Genomic DNA, 22,991 nt, shown 5'->3' on the forward strand with positions numbered 1-22,991 from the left:
AGCTCTCTACATCCCAGGGGTTGAAACAGGACTTAAGTTATTGACCAAGGCGTTGAAATTGCAAGCCGAATGTCAGCGCCCGAGAGTGCTAGGGCCCCACTGGAGAGGCAGGTTATGGAAACTCCTTGGGAGGACAGTGTTGGACGCACACACGTCGATGAGCTCTAGAGAGAGCCATTTTCAGAAGACATGGGTATTTTTCCAATTGAGACAGAATCTTTATTGTCATGAAGCATTTAAAAGAAAACTCAGCACCTGCCTTCTCCCCCATATTCACATGGGCTATAATGCCTTGAATTTGGGGAACCTGGTGGTAAGAGGCCAACCTGGAGAAATTCAGGCAGAAGCAGAGTAGAAGCCTAAGGGAGCTCAGTCCTGTTATTTTTATTGCTGCAATGCTTCCAGTGCAAAAGCTGGAAAAAGCCAACTGAACTAAAAAGAAGCTCAAGTTTGTATGAGAGGATGGGAGACAGTTGCCCTTGGTCAGAAGCTAACAGGGCTTTTTTTCAGGGGTGTCAGGCTTGCTGGAGCTTGTGTTCCCTTCATATTGCCCCTGGCAAGTAGTCAGTCCATCCCCAGAAAGGACGTGCGCACACAGTTGGTAGGCTGCGAGGAAAAGGGAACAGAAGTGCTTGTGGTCTCTTAGTCCAAACCTCTGACTTTAATCGAACTGAAAATGGATATGCCACCATTTGTGTAGAAACTAGAGTTCACTGGGAGTGTTCTGTTAAAATAAACTTTGCCAACAAATATCAGTACATCTGAAAGTATTTACTGGGCGTCTATTATGCGTAGCATTTTCTGTAAGTCACCAGGGGCAATACTAATACCATACTGCAGGAAACCACTAGTCTACCTAAGTAGAGAGCCCCACACAACATACACATACAGATATTAATGAAAGCTGAACACGAGATGAGTAAATGCCAAGCTGGTGCTAGGACAGGAAGCGTCACATTGCTTTGGGTGCCTGGACAGGCGAGGGAGATTTTATGGAAGTGGGTGTGCTTGAGCTGTGCTTGGAAAGGTCAGTTGTATTTGGACAGAATGAATAATAATTGAACAAACTGAAGTCTCTTGTTTCCTTCCCTCTAATTGGCAAATGAAACCACAAAGAAAACCTCGAGACTGTGCATTTGGACTATCAGTTCAGAAGTGTCCCTGTGCCCCAGGAGCCCCTCTGGTGCGGGTGTGGGACTGTGAAGCTTTGACCTCAGGGAAGCTGGCCGCCCGCCCTTCTGATGTCTCTCTCCCGTCTCCCCCCCTCTAGCTCCTCGCCGGTGCGGAGTCCCCGCAGCCTGCTTCTGGAAGCTCACCTTCTGAGGAAGATCGGTCCAAGTCAGCACCCACCTCCCCTTGTGACCAGGGTGAGACCCTCGGATTTGCTTCTTTGTCTCTGAGCCTGGTCACTGGAGGTTCCAGGAGCTGAGGCCTCCCTGCCCAAGTCTGGCCTTACGTCATCTGAAACTGCCGGTGGCCCTGTTGACTCATTAGCTGTTCTTAAGCTCTGCAAGGCACTGAATACCTGTTTGCCTTAGATCCTTTCCAGGCCTGAGTAAGGGAGGAGGAGCACTTTGAGGCTGTGGGGTCTTTTTCCCTGGTTCTGGGTGTAGGAGAGGGAGGGATACAGCCCCTTTTCTTACCACTTAGCCCCACTGTCTGCCTCCAGGCCTGTCAGCATCGCTCAGCTTAGTTTGATTTTGTTCCTCTAGACTCTAAGCCTCTCACCCAAAACCTGAGATCAGGGCAGGAGTGGCCAGGGTGGGTGGCTGGGGATAGGGCGAAGCTGGGGAAGAGGCTGCAGGCAGTGGGCAGGACGCCAGCCCTGGGCCTCACTCTCCTCTGCAGCTCAGCTCAGGCCGTCTCCTTCCCCATAGCGGTAAGTTAGAGTGATCAGAGGTTTCTGATCTGCAGCCAGAGTGGTAAGGCTGAGGAGGGACTTACGCATTCCCAACCTTCCCCTCTGGTGAAAAGCAGCGGCCAGTGGGAAGGGAGGCGCGTATCTGCAGAGCAGGACTAATCGTGTTGAATTACAGCGCCCTGATTTTGTGTAGCCCCTTTTCAAGTCATTACCCAGATTTCATGCTCACTCCAGCTCTATGCTCCTTTACTGTCCCCATGTCACAGGGTGGGAAGTGGAAGTTAGAGCTTGAAAAGGTTTGTCCAAAGGTCAGGACCTAGGCCAGTGGTAAGGGCGAGATTATGCCCCTCCTGGGTTAGGGACCCCACTCTCAGAGTCTGTGCCTTCAAACCCTCCTCGCAGGTCATCACTGCCACCCAGCTTTTCTTACCCCGAGTAAATAAAACAGCTGCAGAGGCAGGGCGGTCCGTCCGAGGCCACAGAGTAATCGGCCTGAGTCTCTCCATGCCGCCCTGGCTGACTCCTGCAGTGTATACTGTGTGTCACTCCAAAAGAGGCTTAACACACTTGTGAGTCACCTGACGATGCTCGGTGACCTTCAGGTGAGCAGACACCGTCCTGGACCAGTGGGGGTGTTTTCATGTTTCCCTTTTTATGCTGAGACCTCCTTTGGGGACTTCAAGGAGATGGGGTCCTATGGTAAGGGGACCCTAAGTAAGGGGGAGGTGGCCAGGCTTCTAGGCCTGGCCCCTGCCCAGTGTGCCGTCCAGTCGTGGCAGGGTGCAGTACCTCGCAGGGCCTCTCTGTCCCCAGTTAACGCAGGCGCCAGTATCACCAGCAGTGACATGAGCACGGGAGAATGTGAAAACTCGCTCAGCAACACATGGCCTTATTACAAAACAGAAATAAGACATGATTTCTCTTTCCTCCATTGTAAGGACATAGACATTTTCTTCAAGCTTTAGTATCCCTGAACACCCAAGTTCTATCTTCCAAAATCCATTTAATAACTTGCCTTGGAAACTGAGACTTTTTGCTCTGTGCTGAGACTAAAGTTATACTTAGTTTAAGAGTATGTGATAGGATACTGCTGATTTGGTGGGGGGCTATCAGTAGGCTCAGAAGCTCTCCTCTTCTCAGGGGAGCCGACACCAGATCTACGAAAGATCTCCAGGTCCCTTGACTGAGCTCTCATGGGCCTCAGTCTTCTGAAAAAAAGCTGAAGATCTCTTTATGTCAAGCAGCACCTGATCGCTCATCCTGATTCCGATTCCCACAGGTTAAGAGTCTGTGTTCCCCTTCTGTAATTCCAGTTTTGTTCACAAGTGTCTTAAAATTGGATTATGCTCAGATGCCCATTTCTACACAGAGGAATGTGTGTCTTGGTGAGTTGATAGCAACCAGTAAAGCCTCCTCAAGGAGAAAAGGTCAAAGGATCACCCGGCATCTTCACCCTCAGGGTGATGTTGTTTTCAAAATCAGTCTTGCGTCGCTCCAGTCTCACCATTGTGAAATAATACTGAGAATCCCCACCCCATCTGAGATACATCTGCAGCATGTCACTTCAGGGAAGCAATTCTTTGGTTAAGATAAGCTCCTTGTTTGTTTTGTTAAATAACCTTGCATGAGATGGGTATTTAGAGTAAACACAGCAACAAAGCCATCTAAGTAAAGTCCTTTAGAAGGTGAAATAATTTGATGGCCAAGATTACTGTGAAGACAGTTCTCAGGGAGTCGTTACTCTGATCTTCAAAGGAAACTCGAAGGTTATCCATGGCCTTTGGGTCTCTGCAGGGTTCCAGAGAAGGCTGGGATTCCTGCACTAACCAAGAATAATTGGATAGTGTCCGCCTTCCCTGTACATGCCCAGGCCCTGCTGTACGTTAGGTGCCAGTGAAAGTGTGCAGAGCAAGTGAAGGAACATAGGGGAAGCCACGCTGGAGCTGTTGCTATGATGAGCCAAAAAGGGGCTGCGAGCTCATGGGGGTGAAATCCTGAGTTGAGTCCTCATGGGAAGGGCTCGTGGGGTGTGCACTAAAGCAATATCTTGTCTCCCTTGGCCCTAGAATTGAAAGAACTTGAAAACAACATCCGGAAGGCCTTGTCATTTGACAACCGAGGGGAGGAGCACAGGGCGGCGGCATCCACGGACGGCCAGCTGGCGAGCCCCGGCGAGAATGGTGAAGTCCGGCAAGGCCAGGCCAAGCGCTTGGGCCTGGACGAGTTCAACTTCATCAAAGTGTTGGGCAAAGGCAGCTTTGGCAAGGTCTGTGGCCTTTGTGGGTAGAACTGCTGGTTTTTTCTCTGCCCCGTGGCATCTGTGCCCTCATTTGTGTGATGTAAGATGAAGCGATGAACCTCCCAGCCTGGTCTGTTATATTTTCCTTCCTTATTGAGTGGAAGTGGCCTGAGGTCCAGTAGATAGGAGCTGGGTTCTGCTCTTAACTGGCTGTGGGACTTTTACCTCTTTGGGATTCAGTGTAGCCCACTTGTCAATTGGGGACAGGAATCAAGTGACCTAGCGGTGCAAAGGCACTTTGAAAAGTTTAAATTACTTTACGTGTGCTTGGCATTTCATTATGGGTAATAGTAACATGTTTCTTCCCTCCTTCAGTGAATCATCTGAAATTCTGGTTTTAATTCATCACAGACTTTGAAAATGAACTCCAGAATGCGTGCCCTCAGTGAACTTAGGGCTCTAAACGGATCTTAGCATGTGTTACTGTGGAAGTTACTTTTCTGGCACTTACTAAACGTTTTGTTTGTGGCAAGAGAATGGGAATAGTCACCTCATTTCTTGGATCAGGGCCTTCTGCCCTTGGTGACATCCTCCCTATCCTGCTCCCCAGAGGCGCACACAGTGGTATGGGGCATAGATGCAGAGGGTGCTCAAGTAAAGCATTCCTGGTGCAGCCACCATTCTGAAGGGGGGGTGAGATGGAAAAATAATTCCTGTTCATTTCAGAAAACGGAAGGGCAAAGAGCCCAGGAAGCTGGTTAACATTTTAGCTGTGATCTCTGACTGTTTGGCCCTCTGGCTCTTCGCAAATCCATGCCTGGGAGTGGATGGGCGTTGTCTTTCAAGGACGTCCCGGAGCAGAGAGGCCCTGCCCTGGAGCCCAGGCACCTGCCTCAGGACCTCCCAGGGATCACATGCCCTCATGAGTCAGCCTGTGGGTCAAGAGGCTTAAGGGACAGAGACACTCTAGTCTAAGAGAATGGCTCTGTGAACCCCCAGGGTACAGGGCCTGGTTCCTGGACCATCTCACCTGCCCCACCTCAGTCTGAGATCAATGCTGCAGGAAGGTAACTGGATCTACTTAAATGGCAAAGGCTGAAGTAATCACATTCTTTAGAGACTAAGTAGGAAGCAGACCCTAGTCCTCTGTCCCTTAACTCTAGGAGGTGAGCAGGTTTCATTGTGAGCAAGATTCATGGGAAACAAGCAGTCTCAAAGTCTCCAGGTTTCCATATGGTGTGTGTGGGCAGGGTGGGAACTTTGATGACTCTGGAGCATTTAGATTGTTTCTTAAGAAAAACCACAAAGTGAGCCAGTTTGAAAGAGTTTGCATTTTATGTGGGCAGCTAAAGGTCTTCAAGTTAGCATCCTGAATTCCTTCATTGAGCTGAGTTACTACTCTTTAGTCCTAACAACTTACCTTGGAACTGTACCGAGGAGTTAGTTGTTGAATGGGAGAAAGGCTGTCACATTATAGGGAACTGGGTGCAAAAATATCAGATGATAAAAAGAACTTTAAGAAACAGAACTCTTCGCTTGTTCTCTGGAGAAGGAATCACACTCCTAGCTTTAAAACTATAGAAGAAACCACAAAGGGAAACAGGGGCAGACTCAACTACATAAAGATAAATGATCCTGTTTAATAGGAAAAAATAACAGAAAATTATAAAACAAATTTAGAAAAACCTTTGCAGAAAGTGAACTGTCAGTATATTTATGTACCAAGCTCATACAAATATGTAAGAGGAAACTGAAAATACACAAAAGAAATTTAATTAGAAAAACAAATATTTAAAAAGCTTATTGCAAGTTGAAACAGCACTGAGGTAACATTTCACACCCATTACATGAACAACATAACTTTTTAAGTGAGAGCACCCAATGTTGGTAAATCACCATGAAACTAAAGCACTTCTCCAGTGCCAGTGGCAGGTTATATTGTACATCCTTTTTGAAAGGATGTGCAAATATTTAACCCTATAACCTACTTCTAACGCTCTATCTTGAGGATATGATCCAAAAGAAAGGAAAAAAATTATATGTACATAAATACTCCCTGCAATTTTTATATAACACTTAATAATTTCATGTAACTCAAGTGTCTAATAGGAGGTAAAAGGTTAAATAAATTGTAATATAGTTACTTGAATTATCAGAAACCATGATCATTATTAGACTGTGTAGAAAAATGCTTATGAAATACTGTTCGGTTAAAAAATGCTATACTATATTTACTGCACTCTAGCGGCAAGGATGACAAGTGTATATGGATGTATGCGTAATTACCTAACAGAGGCGATTGAACTTTTCTTTGCCCAGACACTGTGCTAGAGAGAAAAATATAAATGAACGGTAGCAGCTGTATTGGGATGAGTAGTTTTTCTAAACATTTTTAAGGCTATCATACTATTTAAAGTGGTAGAAAGAAAGGAGTCAGGTCAGTTGAGCATTGACCTAGGATCCAGGAGATCGGGGTTCGATTCCCGGTCAGGGCACAGGCCCGGGGTTCGGGCTCCATCCCCAATGGGGGGCGTGCAGGAGGCAGCCGACCAATGACTCTCTCATCATTGATGTTTGTCTCTCTCTCTCTCTCCCTCCCTTCCTCTCTCTGAAATCAATAAAGATGATGATAGGTGATAGATAGATGATGATAGATGATAGATAGATAGATAGATAGATAGATAGATAGATAGATAGATAGATAGATAGATAGATAGATAGATAGATGATAGATAGATAGATGATAGACAGATAGATAAAAAGAGAAAGGAGTCCGTTTTGAAGCGCTGGGCGTTGGCTCGTGTTTCTTCCCCTGCGTGTAGACACTGACCGAGTGGTTGATTAATTGCAGGTCATGTTGGCGGAGCTCAAAGGCAAAGACGAAGTCTATGCTGTGAAAGTTTTGAAGAAGGACGTCATCCTCCAGGACGATGACGTTGACTGCACCATGACAGAGAAGCGGATCTTGGCTCTGGCGCGGAAACACCCGTATCTAACCCAACTCTATTGCTGCTTCCAAACCAAGGTATGCTTAGGAGGAAGCTGGGGGCTCACCGTCTTGGGGCAGCGCTGGTGGGCATAGGGTACCTTAACTCTCAGATGACAAATCAGTCCCAGACCCTCTACCTTCTTTCTCAAAAGCCTTGTGAAGTGGGATGGATTTTACCCTGGAAAAGATCAAGGTGCCTTTGAAGGGCATCCTCTTGGTTGAAGGCGTGGGGTTTTCCACTCAAGGCTGTGCTTGTGAGGGGGTGGGAGAGCCGCAGAACTCTTTGCGGATGTATCTGGACAAAGTCAAATGACTAAACCCGGTGTTTGCTCCTGAGAGAAACCAACAGGTGTGGTTAGTCCTCGCTCTGCTCGTAACTTGCTGCCTCTACACAGATCACTAAAGCTCTGTGTTGTTTTTAGGTCAAATGAAAAGCAAAGGCCCCCCCCTAACCGCTCCTAACTTGCATAATGTCATGCAAGGTAAAGCATGTAAACAAGTGCTTAAAATGCCACAGTGAAATGCAGATATGGGTGGCATTTTAAATTTATCACGTAGGACCTTGCAACCAGAAGGTGGCAGTAGAGAAACAAAGATAATCTGTAACCAGGTTGCCGAGTCTCACCTCCGATTGAGTTGTTACTTATCCTGAGTGAGGAAGGGAAATGCCAACGTGCTTTATGAAGCTCTCATTAGGGAAAAAAACAGTTGAAGTTTTTTAGGTTGCCTTATGGATTTATAACCCTTGGCTCCTTGAAAAGGCAAAGGCAACTGCCCCTGAAACTCTTACCTGTGCCCAATTGGGGCCCAGGCAGTGAAGGGCGCCATCCTGGAGAGACAAGTCCTTGCTCCATGGCATCCTCTCACCTCCATGTCATTGTGAATGCCAGTCTTTCCACTTAGAATTCAACCGTTACTCATTTGGGTCACTTGGCAGATTTTTAGTTATGTTATATTGAATCATTCCCTTGTGCCAGGTGCTGGAGATACAGTGGTGAGCCAGGCATGGTCCCTGACTTCAGGGAACTTACAGTCTCTTTGCCACACTGTTTCCCAAAGGGTATTTCTCAGAACCCTCCTCATTTGAGAAACTCTAAGGATGAAGGACTCTGTGGCCCATAGTTTGGAAACTGCAATCTTGACCTCTCTTGGAGTATCTCAGTATACATTTACTTATTAAAGTCCCTGAGGAAACCTGCAATGAAAAAAAAAGTGATTAGCTTTATTTAATCTGCTATTTCCCAATTATTTGATCCCAGACTCCTCCCCACCTTTCCACACTGAGAACCACATCTAATGGAATTTTTCCAGTCCCTCTGATCCCTCAGGTGAATATCTGGAAATCTCTTTTCTGATCAAGGACAGGACTTATATTGGCTATCCTTGTTTTCAATGTGTGTTATGTAACGCCAAAGATTTGTGGGCCTGAGCATTTGTGTGTATATCAAAGCCCAACATGATAATAGAGGATCCATCTCGAGGTCAACTTTCTTCTTTTCCCCACTTGAGCATAATTCTAGATTAATGAGAAATGTATCCGATATTCCTTTATCTCCCATGGCATCTTCCTAGGGCCTCACCCCTGCTAGGTGTTCACTGACATCCCAGTCTGGCTGTGAGACCCGTGTCCCTGGTACCGCTGGGGAAGTCACCATGGAGGGTCAGCTGCCCTTGCCGCTCGGGGAGTGAGGGGGGGTGAGGAGGGACCAGCAGTGTTCTTCTCAGAACACTTTAGAATAGCAAGGCCGGCCCTCCTCATCATGTGGCAGCTTTTGGAGCACAAGGTGGTGTTCAGTGGCACCATGGGTTTCCTTTATGGAAAATAATAACCAAACTGACGTGGAGATTGGGGTCTGGGTGGCTGGAGGGTGAGGCTGGGGAGAGACTTTCCTCTGTGGTTCAGAGATTTACTAACTCTTCCTCAGGCCACTGTCTGGCAGCCACAGCTACTGGGGCAACTTTGTCCCATGCCACCATTAGTCAGTAGAACACAGCACACACCTCACTCTGCACAACAGATACATGTGCATCTGGTTTTCCTAAAGCGAATCACATTTAACCTCACCCGAGGACCTTCACTTACTAATGAAAGGAATGTTAGGAAGAGTCATTTCAAACACCTCAAACTGAACTTCTAGAAAATGTGACTTTTTGATTTCATGACAACAATAGTCATGGTTTTAAAGAGTAGCTGTTTTTCACCTGACTTTGAGGTGGGTGCTGGATGTGGGGTTATCAGCAAAAAGGAAAATGATTCTCAAGTGGAGGGGCATATTCAGTAAGGAATGGGGAGGTTATAATACTTTCCGTAAGCAAACGGCGCAGCTGACAGCATTGCGTAGTTACATTGTGGGTGGGGCGCTCCGAGCAGGGGACTTGGAGGCGAGGGTGCTTTTAGTGCCTCCAGAGGGGAAGGAGCTCAAGCCCAGGACTGAAGGGTGGAGAGGACTGGGCTGGGAATGGGAGCTGGGCTCAGTGGCCATAGCTCAGTCCTGCTTTAGTTTGACTTTTCCTGAAAAGAAAGGTCTATTCATCTGAGCCACCATGAACCTGGTTTCAACTAAAACTCTGAACATGATTAAGGAACAGAAGGCCCGGTTGCAATCCTATCGAGATCTCTTGCCATCTTTAATTTAGACACACAGAGCATTGGTAATGTTAAGTCAGGTTTAGTTATTTTAGATGAGCCTTTATGTTTCAATTCAAAGGACCAAAACAGCCTCCATGGAAAATTCCTGATAGACCGCACATAGCTTCTGCTTACTACACAGGTTGCCTCCGGCACTGGAACTGTGTGAGGTGCGGGTACCAGGTCCGGTGGGACTGAGGGCAGCGATTGTGCAAACCGACGGCATCAGTCATGAAGTCAGGTCACAGGTTAGTTCTGGTCACTACCGCCCACGAATGACTGAGTTACAGTTAAAGAGGGATTTGCCTTTTCTGTGCCAAGCTCAGCTGCCCTGAGCTCATTGTACTCTGATCGTTCTCTGTGGGATCTGGAAGGAAAAAAGCCAGTGAAATGGTAGCTTTCTAGGGCTAGTGAGAAAAGGCAGAGAGGCCAATAAATTTAAGTGAATGATATTAATTTTAATCAAATTTAGACCAGTGTTTGACTTGAGTTTTCACTATGCTGTGTGTCTTTGGGATGCTAGAATAAACTGAAACAACTAGGGAAAGCTATAAAGTTGTATTTAATTAACTACCAAATGTATGGGATGAAGGGGATAGAGGACTTCTGACCAACCTCATTTCTCTCAGGTTATCTCTTACAACTGAAAAACCTTGGGCATAATTCTTATTTTAAAGGGCATTGTGCTTATCAAGACTGACATAGCCATAAAGAATTATAGAAATTGTACTACCTGTTGATGTGCATGGGAAACCAAAATTTTCATATTTAACAGTGCCAGATGATTAAATGAATGGTGTTAAATTAGCAGCAGTGTTTAATATTTTCATACATACATACATGTTTCTTGGTTAGGAAAAAAAAAGTATGGCCTGTAATTATTTCAATGAATGTACACATATTTATTGAGCATCTGTTACATGTCAGACACTGTTAGATTCTGGGGCTACAACGCTCAACACTCAAAAGATACTAACTAAGCTCATGGAGGTTACTGTCTGGTGGGGAGAAAGACACACAAAGAGCGACATTCTATAGCATGGTAGCTCTTCTAATGGAGCCACTTAGGTGGTTCCTTTGAAGCTCTGCTGGAGGTAGTTTGGAAGGCTTCCTGGAAGAGGTGGAATCTAACCTGGACCTTAAAGCATGGGAAGCACTTGGGAGAGGATATAGGCCAAGAGATGGCTCATGAGACCTAGAACTTATCCCGAAATCTCATTTTCATTATTTTTCCAAAGCTAGAACCCACAACTCATTCCTTGTGCTGCTTCCTCCAAGGAAACGACAATGGCTGAACAAGGAAGGAGAGGAAGGAAGGCAGGGTATTTGCAAAATAAGGAGATTCCTGCATCTGCAGCTCAGATGCTGGCCCGTGGAGAGGGGAGGGTGACGCTAGGAGGCTGCTTGGCTGAGCTGGGCGCTCAGCTGGGCTCTGAAAGTTACCGGCGGTGAACCAGGCCTTAGGGGAGGAGTGACTTCAGGAATTGCCCCTTTGGGGTTCCCATTCTCCTAGGGATAGGAGAGCCCCTGAGTGGTAGGTTTGTTTTGCTTTTGTTTTTATAGTTACAGGAAATAAAATTCTCAGGCGTTTTTAGATTCTGTGTATGATCCCTGTTGTGAATCTCTTCCAACTGGATCCCATAAAACCTGACTTGAATAAATTTATCCACGACTTTTCCTCTTTAATATTAATCTCCCCCAGTCACCCCCTCCCCCACTCTTTGGCATTTCCCACCAGGCCTGGGAAGCCAGCGCAAGGAGGGCTTGGCCTGTGCAGGAAACCGGGCGCGCTCCTGGGGAGTCGCCCTGGGCCGGCCGCCCTCGCTGCCCTGGGGGAAATGCAGGGTGGAAAAATCCTTAAAAAGCAACTGGACGCATTTTTCAAATGAGTTTTAGTCATCGGTATGAGCATGGGGTAAGAACTGCTGAGGAGTGTTGATAATTCAGGAAAACTTGCAGTTTTAAGGAACTCTAATGTATATTTTAACCATTGACCGAAGAACAGCAATCAAGAAAGAAAAAACAAACACAAAAAAGAGGAAGTAAAAAATTAGGCCTTTGGTAGATTTTTGTTAAAAAAAAAAGTTGATTATGTCAGATTAAATCTAAAAGAGCCAGGAAAGCAGTCGAATGAAACATGGGTCTCTTTCCTCTGGACACACCTTCTGCAGCAGCACGGCGTCCGAGGGGCTGGGTTCTGTGGGATTTGGTGAGCACCTACTGTGTGCCGTGCCATGGGCGTCCTGGGCGACATGCGTCCTGCCGAGGGATTTGGTGTTGAACAAGGTAGTTATTTCCTGGCCTCACAGGAATGTGCCTATTGCTCCACAGTGTGAGGGATGCTGGCCTCTGTCTCGTGCCCAGGACTCATTTCTTTGTTTTCCTTCAGAAACTGTTGACCTTGGCTTTTAAAAAATAATAATATTTAATATTTTATCACAAAGAATATTTATTGATTAATTGTAAAAATTTTGGAAAATTCAGAAAGAACAAAAAGGACAATAAGAATGATTTTAATGATTTAACATGTTGCTGTGTATGATTCCAGTTCAAAAACTCATATCTGTTCGCACATATTTATTTATAAAATGGGTGCCATAAATATTCTCCAACCAAATGATTGCTAAGTTTCTGCAGTGTGAGGGCTTCCTGGGGAGAAGGCCTGCGCTGGGGTTGCAGGTCGACAATACATCTCTCGTTTCCTGTGCAGCTGGTGTTAGCAGAGTGAACCAGGCCGCTGCCCAGTGACGCCCAGAGGCGGCATCGGCCTCTGTGCCACAGAACTGCCTCATTCTCTTTATATTTCTCTTTCTATAACATAAACTTGAGTACAATTTGTAAAGAATCGACATATTTCACAGGACAATCATATAAACAAGATTTCCATTCCTTTAACATTATATTTGTCTGTCTCTATGTTCGTCTAGTAGATGTTTGTTTCACCAGTAAGGGGTATAGTTAATTACTCATTCTCCTAAACTATTCATTTATTCTTCTAAGCTGTAGTTTTCTAATTCGGTTTTGTGGAGGTGCCTTGGGAGTTCCCCTTTGCACGTGCGCGCGCACACGCACACACGCACACACACGCACACACACACACGCACACACGCACTCCTGGACACACAGACCTGGTGCGCGGTGACGAGAGGACATCCATGCTCCTCCTGCTCCATTCAGAGAGATTCCACCTTCGGCTGCTTCTCTTGTTAGTATTCCAAGTAGAATACCATTTGAAGAAAGGATTTCGCCCCTTCTCACTACTGTACTTGACTAGTCTAAAAAAAAAGAAAGGATTTCATTTTGGAAGAAAAAAAAGTTTAAAACCACTACAACTTCTACTGAGAGTTTGGAGTAAGCCTCGATGGTTTTTAACTGCCCGAATGTCATCAGACGCGTATATGCCAGCGTCACGTCCTGAGGGTTTCCATACAGATGTCCACGCGTTATTAACATGGGCATGTTCCTGAGACCCGCGTGGAGATGGGGCTTTGGAAGCAGATTCTAAACGTCTGTCCCTATGAGTGCTGTCCCTCACTTGGTTGGACCACCCGTGGACGTGCCTGTAGGGGACAGTACCTAAAAGCGTGCGCTCGAACCACTGTGGCTCACTGAAGAAGGTTTTCCGTCGTCGGAAGAGCTGGAGATAGAGAGCATGCGGCTGGAAGGTGACACTTCTCCAGTAGTGAGCACAAGACTCTGCCCTGTGCCAGCACCTGGTTAGGTGCCCTTGGAGATAACAGGGACTGGGGCTCCCGCGTCCAAGGAGAGATGACAATATATATCAAACAGGAACTTAGAATAAAGGGAGCGTGCAGGAAAGAGGAGCGACTCGGCGAGCCCCTGTTATATAGCAAGCCCTGTGCAAGAGCTGACTTCATACATCTTACCCAGTCCCCACGGGGTACAGGTATTATTGTCATTTCTCCGGGCAGGTGAAGAGACTGAGACTCAGGGCAGCTAAGCAACTTGGCCAGGGTCACACAGATAGTTAAGTGACAGAGCTGGGATTCAGACCAGCGGTTCCCACCTTGCCTCCAGTGGGCCACCGTGGCGGGGGAATGTGCTCTGAGGGGGTCACTGGGTGGAGGGTGAGGAGCTGGGCACAGCCAGTTTCAGAGAGGGGGAGTCTGCAGGAAGGAACCCCTAATTTAAGGAGAGCAAGGACGTGTGCTGAAACACCAGGCACCCAGTGGGAGAGCGCGAGAAAGACATCCTCGTAAGGCGATTCTGGCTCAGTTGTGGAGTCCCACAAGGCCAGACAAGGAGTTTGGACTCATTCTGGAAGTAAAGGTTCCTTGAAGGTGTTGCAGGAAGCGATGGTTTAGCGGGCACAAGGCGGCAGCTCCGTGTGCTGTGGATTAAAGGGGAAAACAAAGCAGAGCTACTGGTGAGAAGGTGGATCTGTAACTCCCGTGTCCAGAGGCGGTGGAAGAGCTGAAGGCAGAGTTGCCGGAGGCCCTTTCGTCTCCCCCCTTCATCCGGGGAGGCCAGCTGCTGGCAAAGAAAGTGGAGAGCCCTGCTTAATACTCGAGAAAATATTGACTGTGTAACCCTGGACGCATGAGAAGCACTGGGTTATGACCTATACACATCTAAGGTGGCATTTGCCCCCGGTTCAATGGGTACATAACAATCAAGTTTAAATAAAAAGTCTCATCTTGAAACCTAACGCCAGAGGCCCAAGGTGTCTAACCCTTTCACCAAGCAAAGCCAGCTTCCTCATGGTGGGCATCGGACCTCCCCTATCCCCACCCAGTGCCATCTACTGGATTTCAGGATTTTCCTTTTTTAATGTGTTTATTTTTAGACTCATGCTGAATTTTTATAGGGGACCGATGTTGTTTTACACATGGGGCATTTTGTAGAGGAGCTTCTACCCAGGCTGTTGAGATTGTTCGGCTAAGCAGTGGGCTTTTCTCATATAACCTGACATTTTTCATTCCAGTGGTCTCAGGTGCTTCAGGTAGCCCTGCTGGCCCTCGATGCTTTGACTCTGAAGATCTTGCCTGGGGGTGGGTATGTCCCATTTGGGTGTGGGCCACCTTGAGTTGTAGTTAACACAGGACAGGGAGAGAGGGCACCAGGAGTCAAGAGACTGGTTCTAGCCCTGGCTTCTGCCACTGATGGTTGCTGTGAGATGGTCTCTGGGCACTGATTTCTTCATTCATAATAAAAGCTGGGGGAGAACACAGAGAGGGGACTTAGACGACATGATCTATGAGATTCCTAAGTCTGATTCTAAAGATCCGTGGAAATGCAGCTCCTTGGGGACGCCCTGTGGGACCCTCACAGACTTGTTTCTGATACACGAGTGAACAGTTTTCTGTCTGGTGTTCCATTTTTCAAGCTCAGTTCAGCAAAGGTTCCCACCTTGGTGAAAGCCTTTATGTCCGCAAGGCTGTCGTTCTATATCAAGGTTGCCAATTCAAACACACCTTCAGTGATCTCCCGGGAGGCGTTATGGTTGCCTTGTTAGATGCACTGGCTGGGCCAGTCTTCACCTTCCATTTCAGGGGCATCCTCGGCTCCATAATAACAATAAGAGCAAAAGTTTAGATAGTGCTCATTATATACCAGGTTTATTTTAAGCATTTTACACTTATTAACTCATTTAATCTTCACATCAACCCTCGGAGGTAGGATAATTATCCCCAAAGAGAGGTCTGCCACAGCTAGAAGTGGCAGATCCTGGGTTCAAACCCAGGTATAGTCGTCCCCTTTATCTTCTGGGGATATGTCTCAGCACTCCCAGTGGATACCTGAAAGCCCGGATAGTACTAACTCTGTATATGCTATGTTTTCCCCCTATGTATATCCTATGATAAAGTTTAATTTATAAGTTAGGCACAGTAAGAGATTAACAACAATCATCAAATAGAACAATTACAACAATACACTGTAATGAAAGTTATGTGAATGTGGTCTCTCCCTCTCTCAGAATATCTCATTGCACTGTGTCCCCCGTCTTGTGGTGATGGAGATGAAAGATGCCTGCGTGATGAGGGGAGGGGAGGTGAACGACACGGGCACTGTGACATAACGTTAGGCCACTACAAGGGTTACACAGACACCAGCCCTGGGACTCTGCAACGGTCAGTCTGATAACCCAGGCGGCTACTAAGTGACTAACATGTGGGCAGTGTCCGCAGGGCGGATACTCGGGACAAAGGGATGATTCACATCTTGCCCAGGACAGAGCGGGAAGGCGTCAGGCTTTATCATGTTACTCAGAATGGTGCACAATTGAAAACTTAGGAATTTTTTTATTTCTGGAATTTTCCTTTTAATATTTTCGGCCCGCTTTTGACAATGGGTCGCTGAAACCCCTGGCAGCGAAACCATGAACGAGGGGACTATTATGGTCAGCTTCCAGAAACTTCAGTTCGTCAGACGGCCAGGGGAGATTAGGCTCCTGAGGACGGTGAGCTACCGAGACACCAAGGTGTATATAAAATGGCAGCGGGTTGATTTTCGCATAGTGGGGTGACCAGGCTACTTACGTCTGTTACCCAGGGCATCCTGAAATAACTTTGGGGGTAGTATTTTAGGCAATCTGAATTTTATCAGAAAGTAATAAAAGGAAAAACAACCCCACTTTTTCCTGTTAGGAGAAGTTTCTGGCCACTGCAAGGGAAGATGCCTCAGGAAGTTGAAACATCCACTTTTGTCCCCACCAGAGCGTTTTATTTGTACCATGACATTCCAGGGAGAGTGCCGAGAGGGACCGCTGTGGCGTGGCGGGAGGTACAGATCCCCTCCTTTGCTGGGTCCCTGTGATACTCGGTCGTCACTCAGCAGCAGCATGTAACCCATTTTCTCGGGAGCTCGAGTGCAGGCTGCCAGGGAACTGAGCTTATCCCGCCCTGGCTCCAAGGCTTGGTCGGGCCTCACGGTGGCAGTGGGGCTTGTGGCTTCTCAGTCACCTGAAAGGAGTGTGGAAGGTGCAGTAGGAATGAGTCTGAGGATGGGAGTGGTGGGGGAAACAGTGTCTTTGTTTCAATGTGTTTTCCACCATTTATCTAGCTCGTGCCCATTTGTTTTGTTGTTTAGGCAATAGCTTAAATCCAACCTCCTTTACCAAGCCCTAATGTATGAAGCTTTTCTAGAATCAGCAATGTTAACACTAAAAACACACAGACAACCAAATGAGACACAATGCCATTGACATTGAAATACTTCCGTAGTCTAATGCACTGAGTTTTGTTCCTTTGGGGGATTTTATTAGAGATATGGGAAATATTTCTTAATGTGGTAACTCGGAAGTGAACTTCACAAAGAAGTATAAGTAGGTCCACTGGAAGAAAACTTGAAAATGAAATCTGACCTTTAAAAATAAATAAATTTATGTATAATTGTTCACCTTAGAAAAGCCAACCAACTCCTTTTATAAAATGTTTACGGAAGAATTCACTAGGAAACACTTTGGCTGGCAAGGTGCACTGGATTGCCAGGTAGAGTGGCTGACGTGTAGAGGGATTCGACAGAGGAGCTGAACACGAGGCATTAAACACAGCAGCAGCGGAGGAGCAGGACCATCAGTCAGGGAGGAAGGGTTTCTGCGTCAGCATATATGAGACTATTTTTTCAAGACCTGGTATGTCTTCAGCTCAGTACCAGGTATGCAAGGGATAGAAAGACACAATCCTTGTCCAAAGAATGTCTAGTCTATCTTGGGAGGTAAGACTAGCACCAGTGAATCAGAAAATGAAATATGATTCTGTGCAAAAATGAGTGGTACAGAAATTATCTTAGAAAGTCAGAGAAAGACAAGATATTAAGTGGGCTTGCATAGTAGGCATATGCCTACAAATTGGAGAGACGCTGTCCTCTCACATATGAAGAACTTTGTCACAGGCGTAAGAATCATGGGTGGTGAGCACAGTGGTGAGAGCCCGTTTGAATCGGTGGGATTGGCTCTAGAGGTCATGACATTGTGTGTAAAGGAACAAAGCCTTGAGACAGATGTGGATGTTTATGTAGTTCAGATCCTCCCATCCAGCTGCCTGGCCCACTGTTGATCTCTGCAGCTTTAAACCACATAAATCTCGGGGAAAATCAGCTCATCGCCATGGGAACTGAAGAGAGCCTGTAGTCCTGGGCACTGGGTAAACACAGGAAATCAATATCTGTGGATGCCACGGGCAGAAACAGACTGGGTCCTTCCAAAAACTTTAAATGATAGATGCTTACAGCTCAAAAACGGTGTGATTCCTGTACCTCTGTGTCCCCAGAAGGGTGGGTTCTTTTTAGCTTTTTCGGCTACTTGTTAATTCCTGAATCTTGAAGACTCAAACTTTAGCATAAAATGCAGGCATTCAGACGCTCCTTCCTCCGGGTGCAGGAAGTGGTACTGACCGTTTGTAGGATTGTGAGAGTGAAAGCCCATTTGGTCCAAATTGGCATTTTTGTGGGAGGGAAACATAAGTTTAGAGGGTTGTGGGGGTTTTGTGTGTTTTTTTAATCTACACAATATTCAAAGATTAAGGTAAAGATGTGAAACTTAAAATCCCAATTTTATAAAAGGGGACATTTAGACTGCATGTGAAAAGAAGTACAAAAATAGGAAGGAGTGTGAGCAGTTGAACAAAACGAGAAACATAGAAGACTGTGCAAAAATATTAAGACTGTGATGCTTGGGCCCTGGCCAGTGTGGCTCAGTTGGTTGGAGTGTCATCCCGTGTACCAGAGAAAGGTTGCAGGTTCAATTTCCAGTCAGGGCACAGACCCAAGTTACGGGTTCCATTGTCCATTGGGGTGCATACGGGAGGCAGCTGATCGATGTTTCTCTCTCACATTGATGTTTCTCTCTCTCTCTCCCTTCCAATCTCTGGAATCAATTTTAAAAAATTAAAAGAAAAAAAAAAAGAATGATGTTTGGGGGGGGAAATGTCTCTTTTTGGAATACTATGATTTGGAAGGGTTGAATATATTTCTTTGATCTTTAAATCTACCAAACATGTCACTTTGATGTAAGGAAATGATATCTGAATTGAAAAGGTGAGGAACTGGCCACAGCTTACCTAAATGTGGCATTTTGTATCCAAGGTAACAGAATGAATCAGTTCAGTTGCTGTGTCATGATATTTTAAGAAAAATGCTTGAGGGACTTTTTTTAAGGACACTTTTAAAAGAGAAAGTGATACCCCCTAAGAACTGAGACCAGAGCCATAAGAACTGGTGATTAAAAAGGAGGCCACACAGAAAAAGAGATAAGTCCCAGAAAGATACAGGCAGCAATATATTATTTAAAGATAAACACGTTGGTGATGAAACTAAAAAGAAAAACAGGGCAGTGATTACCAGGAAAGTCCATATGAGGATTATCCTTACTGGGGTGGGGAGGGAGTGAGGGAGGGGAGGGAGCCAAGGAGGAGGGGGGATGCAATCAGAAGGTTTAAAGGAGCTTCTGAGGCCCAGCAATCATCTCCTATTATCCAGATGTCATGGCTAAAAGGGAGTTTACTTTATTGGGTTATTCTTTAAAATGTGTGTATATCCTTTATATGTTCTTCCCTCTTTATAATAAAAGAGGGGACAGGAGAATAAGACCACGAGGTATCCAAGCTGCCATAGATCCATATTAGCATTTAAATAATGATCTCCCTCAAAAACAGCTCTCACTGCAGTAAACCCTGAGCTTGAGGACAGTGTCTGCATATGATCATTGTGCCATGAAAGTCTTGATTTTCCTGTTTTTGGCAGAGGTCTGTCTCAAGGACAGGAAGTGTGGCAACTGGTCACATGGTCTGTTTAGCTGAGAGAGTAAAGCATCGTCCCCATCTCCTGACCCAAGACCAAGGCCAGGCTGGGGCTGAAGTCAAGGGGTTATCACGGGAAGGCCGGCCTGCCTCCAGCCCAGCCCCGGGCCTGCCTTTCACAGGTTGGAGATTCTTAGGGAGTAACTCAGCCCAGCCATACTCTTCCCTGATTTCCACAACTTCGATTCTTCTCAACATTTTTTAAGCCATGTTTTATAGCCGAGATGATGTGGACAAGAATTTCATTTGGCAATTTATATTATGAAAACCATAGACATGTTTCCACTTTCCATCCACAAAATTACGAATTCATTCTGCTTTTAAGCTGTCTATGTACGTACATGGCCTTTTGAGACTCTGACATATCTGTCCTCTGTCGGGGACATGTCCCTTCCTGTGCCCCCTGCCCCCATACCTGCCGCTGTGGTTGAAAAGAGCTTTGCTTGCTGCCATCACCAACGGCAAGCATTTAGAGGACGTTTTCTATAAGCCAAAAATAATAGCAGCCCACATTTTTACAGCACTTTACGTACATTTTAAAAGATCTTTACATATGCTGATTAATCTAACCCTGCGAGGGCTCTGAGGTAGGTCTCCCGGGACAAGGAGAGGCCGAATGCCTTCCCCAGGAGCACGCAGCCAGTAAGCGGTGGAGCTGGGGTTTGACCCAGGCCGTCCCTCCTGACTTTGTCCGGGTGCTCACCGCTGCGTTGCACTGCCTCAGAGAACACGCCAGCGACGTGACCGGCGAGATCTACCCTGACCATGCCTCTGACAATTCTTTTATTCCCCCACTTTAGGCCTAAGCATGCCGAGGTTCCAAATTTCATTCCACAAAGGGTTGAGCAGGGGGAGCCCTGAAGGTGCTTGGGGATGGGGCCAATGAAGAGCTCGCTTGTCCCTGATTTTATCCCCTCTTCCCACCCCCATGGAATGAAAACTCCTCTTCCCAGGGTGTTTGGCTCCTGGGACAGGACGGAGGAGCAGATCCTAGCGCGAGAACGCGAGCAAGCCTGTACATGTATTGCTAATTGCTTAAACATCGTGGAAAGGCGTTTGTCTTATTATGGGTTTTTTGTGGGAAAGCTTTTCATACAATGCTGGCTGACTCCTGAGCTTTAAAGTAAACAACTGCATCATTTTGTACAGAGAGAGTCAGGAAAAAGGAAACTGTAAGAAAATATCAGGCTCCTCCGGCTCTCTGTCTCCCTTTCTAACAGAAGTGGAGGAAATGATGTTTAGGGGGATTTGCTGGCGTCCTTGTAATGGGAGGCCCCTGCTCAAGTTGTGTATTTGAGTAAATGTTTTCTATACCACGCTTCTTCTCGCTGCCCCCGCTGTGATGTAAGGACGGTCTACCTGAAAACGTGGCTAGAAGATTCGTTACACATGTTAGGAAGTTCAGCGCTTCTCATCAGGGAGTGATGAAAAGTCCTCGCTGGCAAAGCTGTTGGTGGCTGAGCGGGGCGGCCGAGCCGACAGCTCTCGCTGGTCCTCACATCCTGGGGTGGAACACGTTCACCTCTGTCTCTGTTGTCTGAGGACATGGGCAGTGTTCTCGCATCTCCCTTTCACCTGGAGAAGACAGGACTGGAAAACCTTCCAGATAAGAGCACACTCAGAAATACAGCCAACGTGCTGAGAAAACGCCAGCACCCAGCCATAGACCCCGACTAACACCTGATTCCTCTCAACCCACACCGGGGCCTATCTGGAGGACCTCGGTGGCGCATCCGACGTAAGATTGTCCTGTCGCCTCACAGCCCCTCAGGACAGCAGTGTTTGGCTGTGGGGGGCGTTAGGGAGTGGGGGGACGGGAAGGGCAGAAGCAGCAACCGTCAGAGTCACCCACGGGCTTTTCCAGCCATGCGCCCACCCTGAGGACGCTAAGTGCGCTCCCTTCTCCCCCATCAGTGTTACTTCTGAAAAGCGATGGCCTCTTTCAGACGTGATGGGGGGACGTGTAAAACATAAGGGTGCTGTCTGTGGGGTTGCTGAAATTAAGGTCTCCCAGGGTTGCTGCTATAGTAACACTTTCCTATGGCGAATTACAGCTACATTGTAACAGCGGTGAAAAGGGATTATCCGCTTAAATGACTTTGCCCTTTCCCCCTCCCCACCCACCACCCGTTTCTCCTGGTCTCAGGCGAAGCAGGACAGTCCTTGGCTTCCTGCCCCACAGACCCTAGGATCCTCCCTCTTTGTCATCCATAGAATAAGTGGGTGTCTTCTCCCTGAAGATAGTCGTTTTCATGGTTTCCTTTCCTGGCAGGTGCAGACCCCTCTGGGCTGTACCTTGCACTTGTCCTTGAACTCGTTGCTCTCGGGCGTACGTTTTTGCGCAGCTTCCTTGTGAGCGACGTCGCAGGCTCCGCGGAGCAGGGGTGGATGTTGAAGTGGACTCCCCTTGGGTGCAGCAACGGGAGCAACAAATTGTAATGCGACAGCCGTTTTCATTTTTATTTGGAATGAATCACTCTTGGGAGGAGTTTTACAAATAGACCAAAAGAGCTTACCCACTCTTGCCACCCTGTTCTGAGGCTCCGGGCACCGCCCTTTGCTGGGCCCCAGCCCGCCCTCGGCCAGGTCGTCGCCCGAGTTCTGCACGTGCCGTGCAGACTCCCGCCCGGTGCCTCCGCCCTGGCCGATGCAGCCGCGTGTCTCCGATGGCCCGGGCTCCCCGCACACCCAGCCTCTTCTGTGGGCCCTCAGTCCACCCGGACCCTTTGGTGCTTATTAACTCCTCTTCTCACTTGGCACCCAGCCTGTACAACCTGACTCTGTTAGGTTTAGATGCACAAGTGACTTAGCTCCCTGAACCAACTATAAACACCCAGTGGCCAATGCAGACTCCTGCCCGTGTGTGTGTGTGCGTGCGTGTGCGTGCGTGTGTGTGTGCGCGTGTGTGTGCGCGCGTGTGTGCGTGTGCGTGCGTGTGTGTGTGCGTGCGTGTGTGTGTGTGCGCGTGTGTGCGTGAGAAAAGGCCTCTTACCCAGAGTAAGTGCTCAGTAAATGCGTCCTGTGGTGGCAGTGGTCGTGAAAGCTGGTGTGCTCACACCCAGCAGGAATCATCTCGGGAATGAAATCGGCTGGTTCATCGTTCGCCCTCGGTCAGCACGTGGCAGTGGTGTCCTGAACAGGACTCTGTACTATTCTGTTCGCGTGGCCCTGCACGGCCCTGTCCTAGCTGATTGCGACCTGCGTGGAAGAGAATCGCCTTAGACAGACTCACCTCACAGCTCCTTGGGATCAGGGAATCTCATCTTGAACGGGCACTTAGTTATCAGAGCCCTGCTGTTTTGTCTGTTCTTTTCAACTACCCGCAAATATTAAGGATGCCCCTCAGTCTTGGTTCCCCCTGCCCAGAGTGGAAGTCATGACGCTGCCCTGGGAGGGCTGCCGGGAGCGTCCACGAGAGCGTAGCTGTTGGCAGAGCCTGGGGTGGCACAGCGCAGCTCTTAAAGTGCCTTCGGAGTCCTTCCTGCATTATCGCCTCGCTTGGTCTTCATGGCACC

At 47.3% G+C, this 22,991-nt stretch overlaps 1 protein-coding gene across 2 annotated transcripts in view; it reads left to right on the top strand.

Annotated features, from left to right (window-relative positions):
- PRKCE (protein kinase C epsilon) overlaps positions 1–22,991 on the top strand; it is a 412,732-nt gene that overhangs the window by 278,182 nt on the left and 111,559 nt on the right. For both annotated transcript variants that reach the window (XM_087823528.1, XM_087823529.1), the window contains 3 exons: positions 1,271–1,367; positions 3,928–4,127; positions 6,952–7,125. In XM_087823528.1, coding sequence (XP_087679654.1) covers positions 1,271–1,367; positions 3,928–4,127; positions 6,952–7,125 — 471 coding nt within the window. The remainder of the gene's footprint in view (positions 1–1,270; positions 1,368–3,927; positions 4,128–6,951; positions 7,126–22,991) is intronic.

The sequence above is a fragment of the Miniopterus natalensis genome, chromosome 13 (genome assembly GCF_054644295.1).
Source record: "Miniopterus natalensis isolate mMinNat1 chromosome 13, mMinNat1.hap1, whole genome shotgun sequence".
Classification (NCBI taxonomy): Eukaryota; Metazoa; Chordata; class Mammalia; order Chiroptera; family Miniopteridae; genus Miniopterus; species Miniopterus natalensis.